Source organism: Amblyomma mixtum, chromosome 3 (assembly GCF_055824585.1).
Source record: "Amblyomma mixtum isolate Tamu chromosome 3, ASM5582458v1, whole genome shotgun sequence".
NCBI lineage: Eukaryota > Metazoa > Arthropoda > Arachnida > Ixodida > Ixodidae > Amblyomma > Amblyomma mixtum.
The window spans coordinates 172,812,168-172,834,008 of NC_143014.1; the positions used below are offsets into that span (position 1 = coordinate 172,812,168).

Sequence of the window (21,841 nt, forward strand, 5' to 3'; positions counted from 1 at the left end):
GCCTTTACCTGCCAACATCTGGACTTTTGCGATAGGCAAAAATTTCAACAGCCCATGATGCAGCATTTGTAGGCAAACTTTTCTTTGCCAAGCAACATGTGGCTATTCCCACTGCACAAACACTGAACACATGTTGACACAACTTGCTGCAATTAGGGCTACAGTTTACAAGCATACAAAGCTAGCACATACGCCTTTCAGCCAGCCAAAACAAGGTTCAAATCATGGCAACAATTGCAACCGTGCACTGCAGCAGCATGCGTGTGAACCCACATCAAGCTACTGCAGAGCATGGTACAATTCAAGAAGTTGCCCCAAGCAGAGGGGACTGCAAAAATGACACCCGGAGAATGCATATCAGCATGGTTTATTTCGCCATTTTAATCCAAAAGACTTCAAGTTAACTGGTAGGCTGGCACTAACTTGTGCGTATAACATATGGGCTCATTTGAATATTTTGCCCTGATTGAACTTCTTGCCATTAAAGTCGCCTTCCCACTTGAAGTACTCATCGACCAGCTTCTTTGTCTCGGGTGTGTCAGCATCCAGCTTCTTCCAGTCATAAGACTCGTAGTCAACTTGCCAGTCTTCCGAAAGCTTGAAAGCCAGCTCATGTCCCCTCCAAACCCAGATGCCAGAGATGCTGCTGTTGTTATCCTCGCCAAAAAGAATGACACTAGCAAAAGCGTGCTTGCGCATCTTGTCCAAGCGCTGGAACATTCCAGAGATCAGGTTGCAGCTCATGAATACCTGGGTCAACTCCTCTGGGTACTTGTACTCGCAGAACCAGATGCTGTAGTGCTCCTTATCAAATTTCTCCCAGAAGTATGGGACTGAGACCGTCTCACTCTCATTCGAGTAGCAGCGCTTGAAGTCGTCCATGTTGAACGTTCCCTTGGGGAAAGCTTCAAAAGGATCCTTCTTGGGGGGCTCAGCTAGTGCCGGTTCTAAGTCGTCGTCGGGTTCTGGGGCCGGGGCCGCCTTGGGCTTGGTCTCCTCTTTCGGCTTCGCGTCTTTCTTTTCTGCCTTCTTGGACGCGCCAGCGCTCTTTCCAGCCTTGCCTTGGACCTCAGCGTAGAGAGCTGCATCGAACTGGGCCATTTTTTGACACAATTCAACCTCCCCAAGCACAGCCTGGAATTCGGGCTGGTGGGCAAGGGTGTCAAACCATCGGTTGACATTTGAGTATGGGCCTCGGAAGGCAGGTTCTAGGACCAGCTTGTAGAGGGGCAAGAGGGCAGTAAAAACTGCAATGTCAGCGAGAGTGATGCGCTCACCGACCAGGTAGGTCTTCAACAGCAGGTGAGCATTGAGGTATGACAAGATTTTCTTCACGTCTTCCTTCGCGCGCTCCGTGGCCTGCTTGTTGTACTGGATGGCCCCGAGGCAGGGAAACACCCACGTGCAAGCTGGTGGCAGGATCTCGCAGTCAGCAAAAGTGAGAAACTGGATAACTTGCGCTTGTTCGAGCAGGTTCTTGCCGCGAAGCTGGTCGTTCGAGACGTAAAAGGCGATGGCATTGCTCTCGGTGATCGCTTGACCGTCGGAAGTCTCAAAAGCCGGTACCTTGCCAAGCGGGAACTTGTCGAGGAAAGACTGAGAGTAGTTGGTGTCGCCGAATACGAAGTCTGGGGCGTCGCAGCATACTTTGAGCTTGAACTGGCTGTATTTGGCAGCAATAAGGATTTTGTGGGCACGGAAATTGTCCTTCCACGTGTACAGGGTACCGGTTGCCATCTTGACCAGCGCCGAAAAGGAGGCGAAACAGGACAATGCGCTCAAAGAAAAGTTTGCTTCTCCCCCTAGCGATTGATATGTGTACTGCCTAGGTAAAAATAATTGAGGATGGCAGCGTAAAACAAAAAATAACGTAACATAAAGCAAATACATTAGTTTATAATTGTTTATGTTAATATTATTTGCTGTATGTAAGCTGCTAAAATGAGTTGCGTGTATCCTACGTTGCCCACGTCGTATGGATTATGCGCTGCATTCAGCAGCAACATCGACATAAAATCCAGTTTGCAAGCGCGGCGGCGCGCAGCGGTGTGCTGGTGCTAGCAGTATTGTCGTATAATTTTTGTTGTAATGTTACTCTGCATGAAGAAAGAGGCTGTGGTTGTGCTCGGGCTAGAAAGAAAGAACACCGTAATTGAATTGTGATATATACAAAAGTGCCCTGTCTGTGGCTGACAAACATGACACCAGTAAGTGATCACAGTTGCACCTGGTGACGTCGTTTGACCTTCCTTAGTTTCAGTTTTCTGTTCGGAGTTTTGTGGCGTACTGCGTTTTGCACATGTTTGAAAACGTGGCGACCGTTTTATTTGGCACCAGGTATTATTCGCACCATTTTGTTGCATTATTTGCCTTGTCATCACTGTTTTCCCTGTGAACGGTATTAAGGTGTTATTGTCAGCATAAAAGGAGATGAGAATTCGTCCTAAAGATTTCACTTGTGCAAAAGATGCATGGGATTTGTATCTGGAACCTTCAAACTCATATTCCTGGGATAGATCCATGTCCAAGCCGCAATATTTGCTAGCCATCACCCAGAAACTGGGTTGTGTGAAAGATGGCTGTCAAGCACGAAGGAAAACTGGCGGATATAAACAAAATGAGAAATCGATTGGCTGGAATTCTCATTGCCACTTGCATGGAGTTACTGAAGGTAGTTGGCATTCTGTTGCGTCCAGATACTTTTGATGGCTTTTGCTGCTGTTCTAGTGAAAATTCGGTCTTACCAGTTCATCTCGACACTAGCTGAGCCCAGTGCTGTTTTCATGCTGAACAAGTTAAGCACTATCAACATAAAGCGGCACCAATACATGCAGCGAGCGCTGCAAACCGTGTCGGTACAACATTTGCACTTGTTTGATATGAAATGCTGCCATTTGCCGCAGCTTTGAAGTGAAGATTGCAGGGTTTCATCACTGCTCCATCCATAAACTACACTGTAACTACATATTACCCCCTTTGTGTACTACATAAGGGGGGTCTTTAAGGGTATTGTAAATAAATGTTGAAGATGTAGCCTCTGTATCTGGAAAAGATTGACTAAGACAGGCTGTTAAAGCGGTTTACCATGGCAGAACTCCATTCAGAGTGCATATATTATTGTGAAAATCGGCCTGCAAACACTACTGGTCTCCTTTATGTGTCATTTGATCATCTGTGTGACTATATTCCATATTATTCACCCTTCCTCCGGTCTTCATGTAGGCAATATACAGTGAAGCTTGCTAGAATTCATAAAGATACCTTAAGTTACCCTTGCGATGGTGATTGTATGGATGTTTTTATTTTGATGGTTAGAAAATTCTATAAAACAGGTGAAAAATTAACAGAAAAAAATGCTTGCATGGTAACACAACAAATGCTCAACTAACCACTCAAGCCTTTGAATGCTTGAATGGTGAGCAAGACGGGAATTGTGAGTCAAACATTTGGCCTGCTTTTTGAGTTTGGGTTTTTAATGTGAGAGCGTTAGTACTCCCATGTTGGAAAAAATTGTCCGGCATTGGTAACTAAAGCCTCGCAGCCGGAGCAACCGGCAACTTAGGCAGGCCACCTAGGTCACGTGACCTTGTGGCGCCATCACAACCTGCTCACCGGATTGTAAGCAGACTGACCACTGTGTGAGGTGAGAGAAGCCAACAGCCACAGAAACCAAGGGGCACAGGGGATTTTTTTTTTAAATTTATTTATTTATTTTGCGGTGTTGATTAGGTTAGAATATTACTGAATATGTTATCGCTTAAAGCTAATTGATTAGAAAAGCAGAAGAAAAAACAACCACATGCCGCCGGTGGGATCCGAACCCACGACCTCCAAATTACGCGTCCGGTGCTCTACCTCTGAGCTACGGCGACGGCTGTCAATTCTTCTGCTTTCGGGGGTATTTATGTTTACAAATAACCTAACCTTGAGAGTGTTCATCAGCGCCACCCACGTTCGTAAGCGGCGGACGTAGAACGTCCTGAGTTACCGCTGGTGTGACGTAGAACGTCATCGAACGGCGAGGGTGGAAGCTGTGTGAGAACCCTCTTATGCTTATTAAATATTGACTGGCCGTTAGAGGTTGCCCAGGAAGAGCAACCTGGGTCGCACAAGTCCCACCGGTGTCAGCACCTGCCATTGCAGGGCAGTGGTGCATCATTTAACTGTTGCACCACTGTGCCAGGAGTGGTATGAGGACTCCCAGGGATCTGTGAATGTAAAGTCAACAATTACCAATTCTTCGTATATGGCCATTAAACGGCATCGCTTCATACACTTAAGGCAGAGCTTAAGTGTCCCAGTTTTTTTTTTTTGTGCGTGTTCTTCATGTGTTAGTAAAAATGGACCTACTTATTTAAAACTGTTGTATGAAAGCGTGAGATAGCTCATAATAACCACAATAACCTTTCGTTTAGTCTGAAGGGCCTTTTTCTGTAGTACATAGAAAGAAAGCCAACTATCATTGAAGCCAAGGAAGGCTTGGGGGATTACTTTTTTATTTGTCAGGTGGATCAGTGGGGAATTTATAGTGCAATTATTTTTTATGTGTAAAATAACTACATGCCTCCGGTGGGATCTGAACCCATGACCACCACATGTTGCATGAGGTACTGCCAGAACCAGAAGTGATCTTGATGCCATAGGTAGCAAAAGAGTGTTTGAGCACAGCTGCTACTCTCACTGCTTGGTCATGTTCCACATGGTTCTTGCAGTATTACAGGATGTTCTGCGTCTGCTGCTGTGGTCAAGGGTAGTGCTGGTGAACACTCTCAATGGTAGGCTACACACAGGATAAATCCACTCGGAAAGTAAAGGGTTGGATAGTCGCCACCATAGCTCAGTTGGTATAGCACCTTATGCAACATGCAGAGCTTGTGGGTTCTGATCCCACCAGCTGCATGCGGTTGTCTTTTCTTTACTTTCTAATAATTATCTTTAAGTTAAAAAATAATCCACACTACTAAATTATCGGTGATCAAAATGATTGATTTTTTAGAGGAAGGCACAAGGCATGATAAATTTAAAAATCACTCCATTATGCCTTCCTTGGTTTCATTGTCTGTTGGCTTCCTTCATAGGTATGTCATATTGAGGGCCTCATTCTATCTTCTTCTGTAGTAGTATGTTAAAAGTGCCCTAACCTCTTTTGCCGGCTTTTTCTGTGTTTCAGCACAAAACTTCTGTGTTTATTTGATGAAATGTAACTCTGTGTTCTTATTTGAGCTACTTGGAAAGTTAAAATGAACTTAGGCAGGTCCCAAAATTTACATTGTGCAATTTGTTTTTTTGTGTTATAATATCTGATACCTTATTTAGATGTATGGTTTTGCATGTATAATTTGTGACACATGTTGTGATGCTAGTAAGGTGGTGAGGGAGATGGTTAATTGGAGAGATATGCTGTGGGTGTAGTCAGGCTGATGATGAAGGTGGTGAGGGTTTTGTAGTGACTTTGATAACAGCACCTTGAAGTGTTGTATTCTGCTCGAAACTGTGATAGCCAGTGATGCATGAGATGGCTAGCTCTTTTCAGCATGTTAGCACTGTCATTCCATCTTGGTGTTTGACGTATAGTATGAGCTGCCTTAATGCTAGCTGTGCCGGGAAAGGGGTCTGCCTACCTTGAAGTAGTAATGAAGTAGCAGATATTGATGCACAAGTTGCCCTAATTGCAGGCAATCGGCAGCCCATATGCAAGCACAACACGGGGCCTGTTAAGTCGATGGCAGAACAGCTTGTGTAGGCCTGCAAAATGCTCTCTACCTCCCTCTCTCTGCATTGTAGAGGTGCCAAGATATGGAGAATTGATATGGCCACCAGAGAATGTAGAGGACCATCATGCTTCCTCAAGTTCTTGTTTTGGCCTTCACTAGGGAATCTTGGCTCATGAAGTGGCAGCAGAAGCTGTTCCGCAATTCTTGTCTTTGCCTTCCATTGTGACTTCTTTCTCTTTTCAACAGTAGGCAAAACAGTGATCCCTTTTGACAGTAAAACATGTAAGCCATTCATTAATAAGTTCTTGCTTTCATCTAAAGGAGTTGCTACATTAGAAAAGAGTAGGGACATAAAATTTTTGTTTTTTTCTCTGAAATGATCAGTAAACATGGATCGCTACATGGAATTAACGCACGCCCGGTAAATAATAGTTCAGTTCATTTAGTTCACTTTGTTTTGGTTTTGGTTCCAACAAATGATGGTGGCTTTGACATCACAGGCAAGTTGAGACTACATTGAAGTCACATTAGACAAACAAAAGCAACAATCTTATAACTGCTTGTTCATTTGTTGTCCTGCCTGCTCTTGAGACAGGCTGCTGTAAGGGCTGGAGGGAATTAAAGCAATGAAGCACCTATTAAATCTCAGTTTTTGTATGCCTCACATGACCTCAATGTTGATTCAACCAAAACGAGAACAGCATTAAAAAAGAAATTGAATTATAAATTATGAAGTGGGTGCCGGAGAATTCTACTTGGGGATATACTAATGTCTTGTGTACCATTCTAAAAAAAAAACGTTATTAGAAATTGGGTGTTTCTACTAAGTTTGATAGTGTTTTATTCCTGTATATGCCTCCACTGGTTACAGTTCACGATATGGTGTCTGCCAGTGAGTCATGATTAATTTTCTGAAAAGCTTTTCTTCTGATGTGAGGTTTCAGATTGTTCAATTGTTCAATGCTGTGTTGTCCTAAGGGGTAGTAACTACACGCACATAATGGTATTTGCGCAGTTTTGCAACATAAAGCCATCCTTCAGATGGTCATCCTACTGTGGTTGCCTGCTGTGCCGGTGACTTCTGCCTCCTCAAACGGGCGTCTGACTTGGTGGTTATTAGCTCAGCATTACGGAAACACACACGGTATTTTACATCAACTGAAAAAAAAAATGTGCGGGCCGTGGCTTGGAGAGCTGCAGTAAGATGGCACTGCTTCTTTTAAAGTGGTACACGCACCAAAATTTTTGTAGTGTATTTTTTTTTCGAATCATGCGTATACCGTTAGTGAACATGGATCACCATGTGGAATTCGTCAGTGCTCTATAAATAATTTGTAATTGAATTTCCTTTCCTCTGTATTTTCAGTTTCGGTTTAAGTTACCAGTATATTACAAAAGGAACACAAAATCTGCAATATAATAGCTCTTCATTCACTTGCTGCCATTCCGGCTTCTGGAACAGTTTAGCGTAAGAACTTGAATGAATTAAAGTGACAAAGCAGTGGTTATTTTCAGTTTTTGTATGCCTCACGTGGTCACATTTCGTGATGCCACGACAGTCGTCTGACAAGTGAAACCAAAACTGAAATTACAGAGGTGACAATAGTTCAATTACAAATTATGTGAGCGCTGACAAATTCCACATAGGGATTCATGTTTACTAATAATGGTGGACTCATCAATCCAAAAAATTTGTTGTCTCCACTCCTTTAACCCAACAGTTACTGTACCTTAAGTGTCACCAACTTTTGCATACACATTTAATTACTGAGCACTAGGCTTGAAGTCAGTAAAATGGAAGTTATTATGTGCAAAAAGATCATAATGAAATTGCCTGGATGTCTTCTGAAATTTTGTATTTTTGGCCCATGATTAATTTGGTGGTTGGTTTGGTTTATGGGGTTTAACGTCCCAAAGCGACTAAGGCTATGAGAGACGCCGTAGTGGAGGGCTCCGGAAATTTCGACCACCTGGGGTTCTTTAACGTGCACTGACATCGCACAGTACACGGGCCTCGAATTTCTCCTCCAAAGAAATTCAGCCGCCGCGGCCGGGATCGAACCCGCGTCTTTCGGGCCAGCAGCCGAGCACCATAGCCACCGAGCCACCGCGGCGGCTTGATTAATTTGGGTTTCTGTTGTCATTGCTTTAAGTCTTTATGCTACTATTTTTAAATGTCTGTTTTTATTTAGAGTCAAATAAACTTGGAAATTATACTTTATTAGACTTGTAGACAAGTTAATGATTTTTTATGCCTTTCAAGGCCTGTTTTGTTTATGCCTTTGCATTGTGGTATGTCCTTCCTAAGCACTGATCACATATCTGATAAATTATGAGTTGGATTTTTACTTTTTTGTATTTGGAAAGTTGCTATTTGTAGTCTTCTTTATTGATCATTAGCATTTGTGTGGTGAACATGCTGGTGAGTGATATTTTTCTCTGATAAACATTAGGGAACGGGGACATATTCATTATCTGGAGATGTTTGGTTAGCCAAAGAACAGAATAATTTTATAGTAAGCTCTTCTTGTATGCTTTAGATTGTTGCCTGGAAAGTTTTTTTTTGGTTGAGAGCTGACATCAGTGGGCAGTTTTGTGTACTTAATGCTCACAAATACAATATTAGAACAGCTTTCAATTGTGAATGTTGTACAGTATTTAGGTCATGGCGCTTTTATTGTGTGGTATAATTGTGTCTGTAAAATGAATGCTTCAGATAATGAAAAAAATTCAGACTGTCATGACGAGCAAGCTGATGACAGTTGTATAAGTGCCGACTTATCTGTAATTCTTTTGTTAGGTAACATAGAATCACTTCTGTAGTTTATCACAGTCTCCTCTAAAAAACTCTGCTTCTTTCAAGTTCTATGGCTGCGTACTGTTCTTGCAGAGAATATTTTAGTATGCTGCTGCTAGTGTGAAAGGACACTGCTGTAGGAATTATAAATACACTGCTTTATATTAATTTTGTATTTTCACAATGATTCTGTCTTTGTTAATGTTTCTCATCAAATATTGCTCCTCTTGCTATGCAGGTTAGGTCACCAAGGCTGCCCTTGCGGCTCATAGATCTCTACCGGTATGGCCAGTATGGTACTCTCAGTAGCTCGCGGCTTGCAAATGCTGCGCAAGCTGTTGAGAAAACACCCCCTGGCCCCTTGGACCTGCCTAGTGAAGCTTGTGTTGTCATCTGCGGCGGTGGTGTTGTAGGTTGCTCGGTAGCATACCATTTGGCTCGAGACCATGGCCTCACTGATGTTGTTGTCCTTGAAAAAGGAGTGTAAGTACTTTTTCTTCAACTGGAAATTAAGTTTTCTGATTGTTTTATACTACTTGACAACTAAAACTTTTCTTCAAAAAGTTTGTCTTAACTTTGTAATTGTTTTTTTTTTTATGTTGTCAGTCTGCAGGATGCTGCGGACCGTGATATAGTGTTGCAAACTGCTGTTTTTTGAAGTTGTGACCTACTATGGTTGCATGAAATGTTGGTAGTATATGAGTTTCACTAGCTAGAGGTGTGAGCAACATTTCAATACGATTTATAATCAGTCGCCCAATGCATCATTGTATTGCAGCTACTTTTTCTTGCCCCAGGGCCAATATAAAATTTATGAAGTACACAACCTTCAAATCAATTTTGCTCAATCCAAACATTGTTGATGTGTATAAAGAGCAATGTTTTTTTCTCATTTAGTGATTGGGCAGCAGGTGAATCATTGTGGTTATGGTGCTCGGCTGCTGACCCGAAAGACGCGGGTTCGATCCCGGCCGCGGCGGTCGAATTTCGATGGAGGCGAAATACTAGAGGCCCGTGTACTGTGCGATGTCAGTGCACGTTAAAGAGCTAGAGGTGGTCGAAATTTCCGGAGCCCTTCACTATGGCGTCTCTCATAGCTTGAGTCGCTTTGGGACGTTAAACCCCATAAGCCATAAACCGTAACAAATAGAAACAGAAAAAAATGCTCTTAGTTACAACCTAACATCAATCTCATTATTCTCATATGAATTGCGACCTTTGAAACACAAATGCAAAACCACAGCACATGAGCATCTTTTGTGTTTTGCCTCCATGAAAACATGGCCAGGATTCGATGGGAGAGAAATGCTGAAGTCACCTGTGTGATGTTAGATGCCAGTGCATGTTAAAAATCTCTAGGCAGTCGAAATTATTCCGGAGCCCTACACTATGGACCTCTTTCTTCTTTCACTTCCTCCTTCATCTCTTCCCTCACGGCGCATTTGAGGTCTCCACTGAGAACCAAGGCATTTTTACGCCCTTTCCTTTCCTCAAAAGCAATTTTTTTTTTTTTTTTTACAGGCAGGAAATTAATTCTGTGCCCCACTTATTAGTGTTTTGGATTATTTTACTGCTTGCCATTACACCACACAATTTATTGATAAGTTCGGTAGGGACTGTTGATGTTTAACAGTTTTCTTTGATAATTTGCTCTGATCATTTTTCTTTGATATTTTCATGACTAGTGGTCGGTTGGTTTGTTTCTTTCTTTTGTAATGAAATAGATTTAATCACTGATCTGGCAAAATTGCTGTCAGCATGTCAGCAAAACAAAATTGAAAACACTTAAAGACTTGTAGCGCACCAAACATATAGTATGGAATTTTCATTTGCGTTAGTTGGTTTTAATGCAGTGCCATATGCTGTGGTGCATGTAATTTTTCATTGTACTGTTGAAGGTTAAGTTCTCTTAGTCTGAATGGTAGGTATGCCATGTAATTTTATGCCTAAGAACATGTTTTTCCAGTGTTGTGTCAGTAATGTGTTACAAGAAGAAGGAAGGCACTCTGCTTTTTTAGTGCTGGTGATTAATGCAACTTTGCTGTTCTGAGAATTGCTTATAAGTTTTATTTTAGAGGAGATTAACAGGGAAGCAAAAGTTACTGTGGGAGTAAAGCTTACTGCATTGCCTTTTTTCACTTTGTGAAGGAGTGGGCAAAAATAGCGCCGTAACTGTCATAGGTGTGAAGTTACCTGTTGTAAATGTGCCTTACATTTTAAATATTATCAATTGAGCAGTCTGTTTTCGCTATTTTTCTATACTTAACAAAGCACTTGTGCATATATAAGGTGACATTTCACTGCAGCAGCTGTCTCTAAGGTAAATAGTAGTGTCACTGTTGTAGTATTTCATAATCAAAAACTCCCACATTCAGCTGCTGGTCAATGAAGATGTTTTCCAAGCAGGCTGGGGAGTGAGCACTCTTGAGAATGTGCCCAGTATGGTCATGTCTGCCAGCGTGAACCAAGTGAGTCTTGGAGCCATTGCTGCCATGGCAAAGGGTAGGGAGCACTGTACATTGATAATTGTCACTTCTCTGCCTCAGAGGCTGAAAAGTCTACGAGTTTTCTCATGTAACCTTGTTGGACAGGGGAGGGAAGAATCACCTCGGAGGTTATGACCCTTCTTCCCACCTTAGGTACCCCCACCCTCATTTCTATCTCTTTCATTTTTTCTTGTATGTCTATAATGGTAAAGGTTTTTCCAACAAAATGTTATTGCATAATTAAAAAAATTTTTTACAGCTATAGCTGTGTTGGGAACTTTCTCTGGGGCGAACAGCATCACTATCATAATAGAGTCTATTCTTGTTTTTGCTTGTTTCAGGATTGGAGGTGGCTCAACAAAGCATGGTGCTGGGCTCTTGGGACAGCTGAAGGCTACTACAATAGAATGCAGAGTTTCGAAGTACAGCATCCAACTCTACAAAGATTTTGAAAGCAGAGGCTTTGATACAGGTACATACTCTGAACAGGTTTTCTACCGTGAATACAAATGGTGTTTCAGCAACATTTCAACACATAGGAACGTGACATTTCATGCTAACATCTTGAAAATGCCTCGGTATGATCAAAAAAATTTATTGCAAATGTGCAATGAGTATTCTGTTTAACACTATGGGCATGTTTACCTTCTTGCCACTGTGAGCCCCTTCAGAGGTTCTAGGCCGATGAGGTTAAAATTGGGCAATGAACCTAAACTTTAGAGTTTAAGTTTCTCTAGTGCGTGCATAAAAGTGACTAGTCGCATAAGCAGGCATTCCTTTCAGAGAGTGTTCCACTTCTTTGGTGGGGTTGGAGGTGGATACAGAGGTTTGGTATACATGCATTTTTATTTTTTTGTTGCTATGGAGAGGAACACAAACTATCTATTTTCTTGTTTTCCTGGCAATGAAGGATGTGCAGGGTATTAATAAATTTAACTTCTAAATAAAAGGCATTTGAATACATGACTAATTGCTCCTAGAAAGTTATAACAAACTGTTGACCATAGTATAAAGAATGGAGGGTTCTGCCAGCTACAGAAAACAAAGGCAACTATGCAAGTGGTTAGCTTTTGCTAGCTGTCCCACTGGGCCACTGCGCTTGTGTTCGTGAACCAGGTGCAGTTTTTGAAGAAGCACCTTGTGAAAATAACTGTGCTAACCTGAAGCAGGAAATTTACTTAAGCTCTTCCACTGCAACGAGGAAGATTTGTCTACACAGCAGTGGCAGTGCAATTACCGAGTGCACGCTCATTGATACTTGGTGTTGTGCCGTTGCTGACAGTGTACATCAGTCCCGACCATTCTAACTTGGGACATAGTACTTCCATTCATCGCATATGCCTGCAGTATCACCATTCAGTCCCCTGCTGGATTTTCTCCATTCTTTCTCTTTTATGGCCGTGAACCTACTAGCCTGCCTTGATACAACTCTTCCCTTCCATCGTGATGCCTCAGACTGTGCAGCTGCCTCTAAAATTGCCAAGTATGCCGAAGAGTGCCACTATGCAAACCAGCAGTGCTTGGGGAATGTGCAACAGATCGCTCAGGTCACTTGGGAGGCACAATCCCCACAACAAGCTCCTCCGACCTCTGCCATTGTGGCTTTGAAGCAGTCCACATCAGCTGCTTCAAGCCTTATCATGACCCCGTGATGTGTACCGCACCTTGAATTGTCAGGATGGCTCCTTTCTCCAGAGGGGCCATTGTAACGATGACAATTTGCCTATCTACGTGGCAGAGGCAGTGCTAATGCTGAGGGCACACTGCTCGCAGGCTTTGGAATGACCACTGACTGTTGGTGAACATGTGGTGCCGGTAAACCCCATTTCACCACAGATAAACTTCAGCCAAAATGAAACTTGTGTTTTACTGGCGGAACAAACAAATAAGGTGTTGGACGCTATGCCACTAATGAATTTGTAGTTGATGTAATGTATTATTAAGATGTCAAATATGATGATGCTCATTATGGTGCTCTTATTATGATACCTATAACAGAACCTGGGGGATAAGTGTAAAGTGCCAAAAAAAGAGAAGGAATGGGAAGAGGTGTACTACCATAAAAAATTTCTGGAGCCGCCCGCTTAGCCATGTCCCTATCAACGACTGTGGGGTAGTTGCCCTTAGTTCCAGCTTTTATGGAACAAAATTTTTTCTAAATTTTCTGTTATTTCGTATTTGTGTATCTTGTGAGAAATGAGCTACTCATAAAGGTGCTCACTTTTCACTGTTTGCAGGAAAAGTAGATTTAACATCAGAGGACACCAATATTAATGCGGCACTTTTGCAGGCTGAGGCAGTGCACAAACTCTATTGAGTGAAGAAAGCAGGCCTGTAAGGGCAAAAGAATGATGAAGTAATTGACAAATAATAAATTTTTCTCTAGCTTTCCTTGTGCACAAGGATTCAAGCTGGAAGCACTCAGTTTTCGTTATTAATAATGTGTGATCAAAAATGCACTCGATTATGCAGAGCAATTGCTTATGTGGCTCTCTGAAAGCTGTGGTATCTTCTTCAGGATGGAACCAGTGCGGGAGCCTTCTCCTTGCTCGAACAAAAGACCGCCTGTTTTACTTCAAGCGGCTGGCAGCAATGGCAACGTAAGTTGAAACCTGATTTGGCCTATTGCAATGTAAAAGGTACACTTATGTCTTGTTATAGCTGTCACTTCACAATGGAATGCATAAAAAGCTAACATGGTGCTTTGCTTCCAAGTGCAGAAGAGTTTTTGTTGTGTATTTGTTTACCCAGTTTTTTAAATCGATTATTGCATAGTAGCAGATTTCATCAATCTTTTTGATAAATCCAGGCATTGCATTAGAAGCAGGCTGCATTGAAAGTAGCAACATAGTGTAAAAAAATTGGAATTAGTGAAAACTGCATGCAAGCCGAATAGTAGTGTTAAGAATGTGGTGATGCGAAAATTTTTCATTAAGTTTATTTTAGGAAATATTAATGTCTAGTGCCTGTCTAGTTGAATGGCTCTGCTTCGGTCAATTTTTGCCATTTTGATTTTTTTTGTGGTTTGCAGTCTATTATTTGTGCATTATATATATATATATATATATATATATATATATATATATATATATATATATATATATATATATATATATATATACGAAATTCAGAAACGCTTCATTTAGGTAAGCATTTATTGGTAGTCGACGTTTCGGACAGAGCCTGTCCTTTTTGCTCTGTCCGAAATGTCAACTAGCAATAACTGTTTACCTGAATGAAGCGTTTCTGAATTTCGCATTTTACCTCTAGCAACCAAGTACGTTTATCTTTTTTGTGCTATATATATATATAATGCTCTAGGCCACAAATTATGTTGCCTTATTACATTCTAACATTCTAAGTGCTGTTATCCTCCGGCAACAGTTTGTGAGGCACGGCCATAGAAGTTGCTCTCTTTATATTATCATCACTTACAATAGAGAAAAGCATATGGTGAGGTGCTGCAGGTTTTAATGTTTATGATGAGACCTTGGTTTTGGTAAAATCTATGCATTTAACATCATTGAACAGTAATCTATCAGTATGTGGTCACTTTATAGGAGATACCTATGTGACGTCACAGGTGCCACTTTCTTGTCCAGCACATAGCTTCAGCACTGCAGCAGGAGGCGATGATCCCTTTAGACATGCTGGCGGCATTTTGCAGTGCTCCACAGACTACCAAATGGTGGCTGCTTTAACGTCGGTGAATACGCCCTATAGTTTCATGTTACAGCCTCGTGCCTTGTGTGTTCTTTTCTTAGTGCTGGTGTAACCTTCCTGCTGTTACAAAAACTGTGAAAGACATTTTATATTGGGGTTTGCAGCAACTAAATAATTTCACCTTATTTTATCTTATTCATCTCGGAGGCATTTTAATAAAACATTACATGTTGGGTGGAGTAACAGGCAACACAGAATGGACAGAACATGCAAAGCCAAGGGCATTTACACATTAGACATAGTGGTATGTGGCAAAAGAACAAGCTGACACAGTTTTTGCCTCTGTGAAAAATGTAGGGGAACAGCAAGGCTATACAGCTTGCAGTTTCAATAGCCGTTGCTCGAGTTGCGCTAGACCACTTGTTTACCTGATATTTTAAGTTAGAGCAGTCTACTCTTTGACTGTAAAGATTATAAAAAAGTGTGCGTAACTACCGTATTTACTTGCATAATTTGCACACTTTTTTCTTTAAATTACGGCTTCAAAAAGGAGGTGTGCTAATTACACGAAAATTTTGTGAGCACATCCTAAAGGACCTCTACAAAGGTCATAATGTGTGATATAATAGTATACTGTATATTGCCGCCTATACATCGACCCCCTCAACTTGCACCCCTCGCTGGCCTCAAAAAAAGTTGATTCCAATTATAGGACGTATACTCCCTCCCACCCTGCCCCACATTTAGTTCCCTGCGGGATGGCATGACGACGCATGATCTGCTCAGAGCAATAAATTTGCAGCGACACGATCACAAAGCAAGCAGTGAAATGCAAATGGAGATAAAAAAAGATGATGAAACGGCGCCCTCTCATGTGGCCTGGATGACTAGCGGCAAACCAAACAGCAAATGGTTTGCCCTAGCTGGAGATTGCCAGAAGTTTGCTTTCACAGCTGTTTGTCCGGGAAAGCGACTGCCAGCGGAAGCAAGCTGGGCAAACAACTTACTGTTCATCTCCTCACCACACACATCTTTCGCAGCTGGACATGGCAATGTGACCACGCTGATACAGTGAAAGCTCGTTAATTCAAAACTCGATAATTCGAATTTTCGGATAATTCGAACTACACTACTTGGTCCGGCCAAGCTCCATAGAGATCTGTGTATAAAAAAGCCCGTTAATTCGAAAGCGAGTCGGTTCCGTTACGGATAATACGAACTACGCGCCACCGCGTCTGGGCGGCTTGGCACACAGCATGTGGCCAAAAAAAAAAAAAAAAGCACCTCCTCCGCATAGTTAGAGGCTGCGTATGTCCTAAACGGGGACAGAAGATGGAACTAGATAAAACCTTGGAAGAGTGGGTAAAGCTTAAATGGCGCCATCACTGGCGCGGTGGCCAGCGGCACCGGAGGGAAGGGGGTTGGCGACCGCGCTGGCGGCTGCCTACCCTCTTTTCCGCGCAACCTCCGGAACTCGCAACTAAATGCTCGTAAATTCGAGCCCTGTTAATTTGAAAATACCGATAAGCACTGTCAGCGCGGTCCCAGCCAACGCCCATGAAGGCTATGACTTCGGACGGGCGCTACAAATTACGAGCGAAAAACTTTTTTTTTCTTTGCGAGTGTCGTCCATGCTTCCACCCATCGGTCGATCGCCAACGGAAGCACGCGCTCAGCCGCGAACGAGACCGCCCCCCCCACCCCGGCACAAGCGCTGGCACTCTGCCAAAGTTCGCTTCCCCCTTGCTGGAGCTAACGTCAAAAGTGATGTTATCGCTGCGTAGCATCTTGGCGCGCCGCCAAGAAATGCGTTGGGGGGGGGGGGGGGCCGTGACGGTGCTGAAAACGAGGCTTGCACAACCGAACAAGCGCTGGCACTCTGCCAAAGTTCGCTTCCCCCTTGCTGGAGCTAACGTCAAAAGTGATGTTATCTCTGCGCAGCATCTTGGCGCGCCGCCAAGAAATGCGTTGTGGGCCGTGACGGTGCCGAACGGAGGGAAGCGTTACCGACTGACGCTTTTTTTTTTTTTTTTCAGATTCTTAGGCAAAAATCGGGGGTGGGTGGGTTCATTATGTAAGTGGGTTCGTTACGCGAGTAAATACCCTACATACACCGTAATGCAAATGGTTCTTGTCGGTTTTTTCGCGGCCATTCGATAATTCGAACATCGGATAATTCGAACGTTTTTCCCGGTCCCGTGAAGTTCGAATTAACGAGCTTTTACTGTATTCCGAAGCCTGCCTTGCGCACACCCACATGCATGTTGGTGGTCTGGCACAGCAGGGAGCGTAAAATTTGCGAGTAAAAAATTTTTTTCTTTAATAAACCCGGGTAATAAATAAATTAGGGGTAGGCAAATTATGCGAGGGTGCAAATTATGTCTGTAAATTCGGTACAGTAGCTTAGGAGAAAGGGTGAGACTTCCAGCAAATTATACTGTGAAAAGAGAAGTATAAGTTGTGGTGTTACGCAAAGCCCTAGTGGCAGAATGTAGTTATACTTATGAGAGAGTGGAAATGTGGCAGTCTTCCTGTGGTGACTAGGGGGAAAGGGTGGTGCATTTTTTAATTTTAATGATGCTTGTGAGATACGAGTAGTCTACACATGCAAGTCGGATAAGTTGATGAAACATAAGTGCTTGAGCACCACCGAAGGCACGGTTACTGCACATTGTCTGGTGAATAAGTCTGTGTGTTGACTAGGCAGAAAACTTTGAGAGTTCTAGCACCTTGAAATTAGTATACAATGCTAAGCAGTCCGTTTTGTAGGTTGGTGTTAACTGGGAGACAATAATTTTATTTTTTTAGTCTTTATTTTGCTGTTTTCTCACCTGTTTCAGGTCACTTAACCTTGAGTGCCATTTACTATCTCCGGCAGAGGCACAGTCGAAGGCTCCAGAAATCACAACGGAATTGCTAGAAGTGAGGCTCTTTTTTCTCGTTTGTCATGTGTTCTATATATTTATAAGTGTTTTAATGGCCACTTATGGAATTATACTCACGCTGTAAAAGTGGTGCAATCATGGGGTTTCATTGTTTATAAATATTTATAGTGAATGAAATCTAACGCAGGTATATATTGACTTCCTTTGCATGTGTGCTAATTTCCTGCATTTGATGGCTGTGAGAGATCAGAGGCAAGTTATCTGTGGAGTGAGGATAGATGTTTGGATGGGTTGGTGTTGCAAGCAAGCAAGCAAGCAAGCAAGGGTGGAAGCAAGCAGGCTTTTCAAATCTCTGTGGTTGGTGAATGTTCCAACCATTTGGTTATAAATTTTAGTTGTATGCGTGTAATGAACAGGCAGTGTAATTGTGTTAAAACTTTATGTTCACTTTATATGAAGTAAATATTACTCTTACTACTTGCCTGATCACCATAAACAACAGGATTTTTGTGCAGCTTCAGGTGGTGTGTTCCCTTTGAAGTTTTTCTCATGTACCACAGGTGCTATGCGCCTACGCTGATAGTAATAGCAAGGAGGAAATTACATTACTTATTCCATGTGTAAGCCTGAAACATGCAGAAAAGGTTTTAAAGTTTCGCTTTCAGATTGTATAAGGATAATACATGCAGGGCTCTTTTGAGCATCCACTAATTATCACCTGAAGGATGACTCACTAACACTTGTGATGTAAAGGTGTCTACAGTAGAACTGTAGCTGACAACAGTTGCACTTTTTTGAAGCATATATGGTACTACTTTAAAATATACATCATGTATGCACATATTATGGACCTTTTCACAAAGAGGTTGTAGGCAGATGCCATAATTGACACTGGATTGTGACGCGCACCTTGCAACAGCTGCTCATAAAACTGGAAAGGGTTGACATGTGAAACTCTTGCACGCTGTTCCCAGAGTCCACAAACCACCTGCTCTGCTCTGAGGGTTGTGAAAAGTTTACCATATTTGTTTGAGCAACAAGCGCACTATTTTTTTGCTAAACAGTTGGTGCCTTTGGCAGGTGCACTTATTTTGTGAGGTATATTTACACCGTGGTCAATCAATTTTTTGCAGATTTCAATGATTAATGTTAGGGACACATTTATTATGTGAGTGCATTTGTTATGCAAGCCACCGCGGTGGCTCAGTGTTTATGGTGCTTGGCTGCTGACCCAAAAGACATGGGTTCAATCCTGGCCACGGCAGTTGAATTTCGATGGAGGTGAAATTCTAGAGACCAGCGTACTGTGCAATGTTAGTGCACGCTAAAGAACCCCAGGTGGGCGAAATTTCCACAGCCCTTCACTGCGGCGTCCCTCATAGCCTGAGTCGCTTTGGGGTGTTAAAGCCTCCATAAACCATAAAACCATTTGTTATGCTAGTAAACGTGATGTATGTGGCATATTTGGTGTTCACGGAATGTTAGCACTGTGCTCATGTAATGTGTTCAAGCACAGTGCCAATGATAGGAAAATTGAGTGATTGAACACAAGCGCAGACTTCCCATTGTTTTTGTAGAGGTTTCTTAAGCTTCTTATTAAATTGCTGGGTACTGATGTTGGTAAAATATTTTTGCGCACATGCGCATGCTGTCTGAAAGACGTTGAATATAATCATGCCACTAAACTGCACATTAGCCTTATCAAAGCCTTGGCACCAGAGGGTGAGATTGATATTCTTTTTCTTTTTTTTATTAAGCAGCAGTTTTCTTCTGCTGTGAGCTTTATTCAAAGCAGATATTAATAATTGAAATCTTCAAAAAATTGATTGACCACGGTGTAAATATACCTCACAAAATAAGTGCACCTCCCAAAGGCACCAACTGTTCAGCAAAAATAGTGCACTTGTTGTGCGAGCAAATATGGTAAACCTTTTCACAACCCTTAGAGCAGAGCAGGTGGTTTGTGGACTCTGGGAACAGCGTGCAAGAGTTTCACATGTCAACCCTTTCAAGTTTTCATGAGCAGCTGCTGTAAGGTGCATGTCACAATCCAGTGTCAGATATGGCACCTGCCTCCAACCTCCTTGTGAAAAGATCCATAACAAGTGTATACATGCTGTATATTTTAAAGCGGCACCGTAGTTGAAGCAGGCGGTTTTGTGATTGCTATGCCAGTGGTTGTCACTCTTATTTTATTATTTTTATGATGTAAGGCAATACTAGTTGCAATGTTAATGAGTGGGGAATACACTCGACCTCTGATTTTTCTGACACTCTAGGCGCTGTGAAAACGTTCTAAAAATTGGGCAGTCCGAAAAATCAAATTTCATTGACAGTATCATTTTAACTTAATGCCATTATGCTGGAGGAAGGGGTCAGTAGTTTTGCGCACATTCTGGAGCTCCTCATGACTAAATCTTGCCGCATGTCGTGTACACAGACGACAGACTCTGACCACTTTCAGGATCTTAGTGTACGATGGCTGTACTGGTTTCGGCATGTCGCCGACGAACGCACGGGTCCGGACAAAGCCTAGATATGAAAGCGAACTTGCTGCTATGGAAGCTGTGCTGCACCCACAGTACAGTGGGCCCAGAATGAGAAGGCGAAGGTGGCAAAACAACAAGAACCGACAAACAGCTGAAGCAAGTGCTTCGTCGGCGTTTTCTTTCGTAATTAAGTGTGGGGACCAAAGCCAGAATTGGCATCATAACTGGCGATATGCAGTCTGCGGTGGCTTGCGTATAATGAGAGGCATCTTGTCTGTCATCAAAATGCCAGTTGTTGACAGTTTCACGGTGTAAAAGTCAGGGTTGCGATGTGCTTCACTGTGGGTACGGTCACCTTAATTTAAAATGGAAATTAAATTTTAAATGCTTTTAAATTTTCATCCGCGCTCACTGTCTCCATGAATCTGTATGCCTTCCGTGCTCTTCGCTGCTACCTCTTCTCGTAATGGGGACCAAAGATTCGGCATAGATGAGTTCCACGAACTGTAGCTGCTATTCAAGTATGTGCGGCGGACGACGTCGAAGAAGGAACGAATTCGAAACCACTTGGGCCAATGTGCCAACTCGCGGAGAATATCAGCCCTACCATTTAAAATGCTCCCGTTTAGCTTGAATTTTGTTTTGTTTGATCAAGTTTTTGATCTCCCTTGCAGTTTGAATAAACAAGGTTCTACTGTACACATTATATATGGCGGCTTGGGTATTAGCGGCAAATGCGAACGAGGTCTGAAAAATAGAGCAGTCAGTTGTGATGCGTTCGAAATTTCAGATGCTCTTATACATTAGCTCTATGCGCCATGTCACGGTGCTGCAAAAAAGCCTGAGTAATCAAGTGTGTCTGAAAAATCAGGGGTCCGAATTTTTGTCCGCCGACTGTAGTTAATGTGCCCTGTTGTGAGTTTCTGTCATTGTCCCTGTGCTGCATAGCCTTCCGACAGTTAAAATGGCTGTCCCCACTGCATGAGGTACCTACCTTACCTTAAAAATATACCAAATGAAGTACTTGAAGAGCTAGCAGTACAGCATAACCACTACAACACTGTTTAGTGACTGCTCCTGTTGCACATCAAATGGCCTGAAAACTTTTGAAAAACACTTAGTAGCACAATTTTGTCATAGAATAGCAGGGTTGGCACTTTTGGAAGCAAATCTTTATGACCTCAAACCAAACACATGCTCTCAAACGCAAACATGGTTATCTAATTTATTCTGAGCAGCATGTCTTCTTCCCAGGGTGCACTTTGGGTGCCCGGAGACGGTGTGGCAGATCCTTCACTTGTCTGCAAGGTGTTTGCTCAGCAAGCTTCTGAAATGGGTGCGTATGTGCTGACTCTGACAAGTGCGCAAGTTGGCAGCTCAGCGTAGAATGTATTTTGTGACTGCGCAAATAAACAAGGAGAAGGGTGAAAAGATATGTGTTGAACAAGAGGTGGACTTCAAAGCTTACTACAGTTGAGCCCACTTAATTGTAATGAACTCGGTAGTTGTGTGGATTGCGTTCATTCTATCCGAGGATCTTAGTAAGTGGACTTCCCTTGTTATAGCCCAGAATACAAAGTCGGACAGTGTAAATCCTTTTTGCGGATCAGCCTATTTGAACGAAATCCTATTGCAGTGCTTTCCAAGCTCTCCGACGCTGTGAAATGCTCCTTGCCAATACCCTTGCTATCAACAAGCTGGCTTATGGACGCGATGTAACTAAATCGCAGTGGAAGTGCTGAAGGTAGCATGCAGGTGAGTCAGCCCCCTCGTCATCGGCCTCATCAGGTTCTTGGTATTGCGGGAG

General features: G+C 42.6%; 2 protein-coding genes across 3 annotated transcripts in view; one reads left to right on the top strand and one right to left on the bottom strand.

Moving 5' to 3' along the window:
* Positions 1-351: 351 nt before the first annotated feature.
* eEF1gamma (elongation factor 1-gamma) lies at positions 352-1,768 on the bottom strand. The gene has a single exon (XM_089581942.1). The coding sequence runs from the start codon at positions 1,735-1,737 to the stop codon at positions 445-447; it is 1,293 nt and encodes a 430-aa protein (XP_089438068.1). The 5' UTR covers positions 1,738-1,768; the 3' UTR covers positions 352-444.
* A 252-nt stretch (positions 1,769-2,020) lies between these two features.
* LOC149352731 (pyruvate dehydrogenase phosphatase regulatory subunit, mitochondrial) overlaps positions 2,021-21,841 on the top strand; it is a 78,308-nt gene continuing 58,487 nt past the window's right edge. Inside the window, exons 1-6 of one of the 2 annotated variants that reach the window (XM_089581947.1) lie at positions 2,021-2,207; positions 8,750-8,994; positions 11,339-11,469; positions 13,516-13,597; positions 17,501-17,582; positions 21,289-21,370. In XM_089581947.1, coding sequence (XP_089438073.1) covers positions 2,199-2,207; positions 8,750-8,994; positions 11,339-11,469; positions 13,516-13,597; positions 17,501-17,582; positions 21,289-21,370 — 631 coding nt within the window. In that variant the 5' untranslated portion in view covers positions 2,021-2,198. The remainder of the gene's footprint in view (positions 2,208-8,749; positions 8,995-11,338; positions 11,470-13,515; positions 13,598-17,500; positions 17,583-21,288; positions 21,371-21,841) is intronic. The other variant, XM_089581948.1, reaches the window with a different exon arrangement.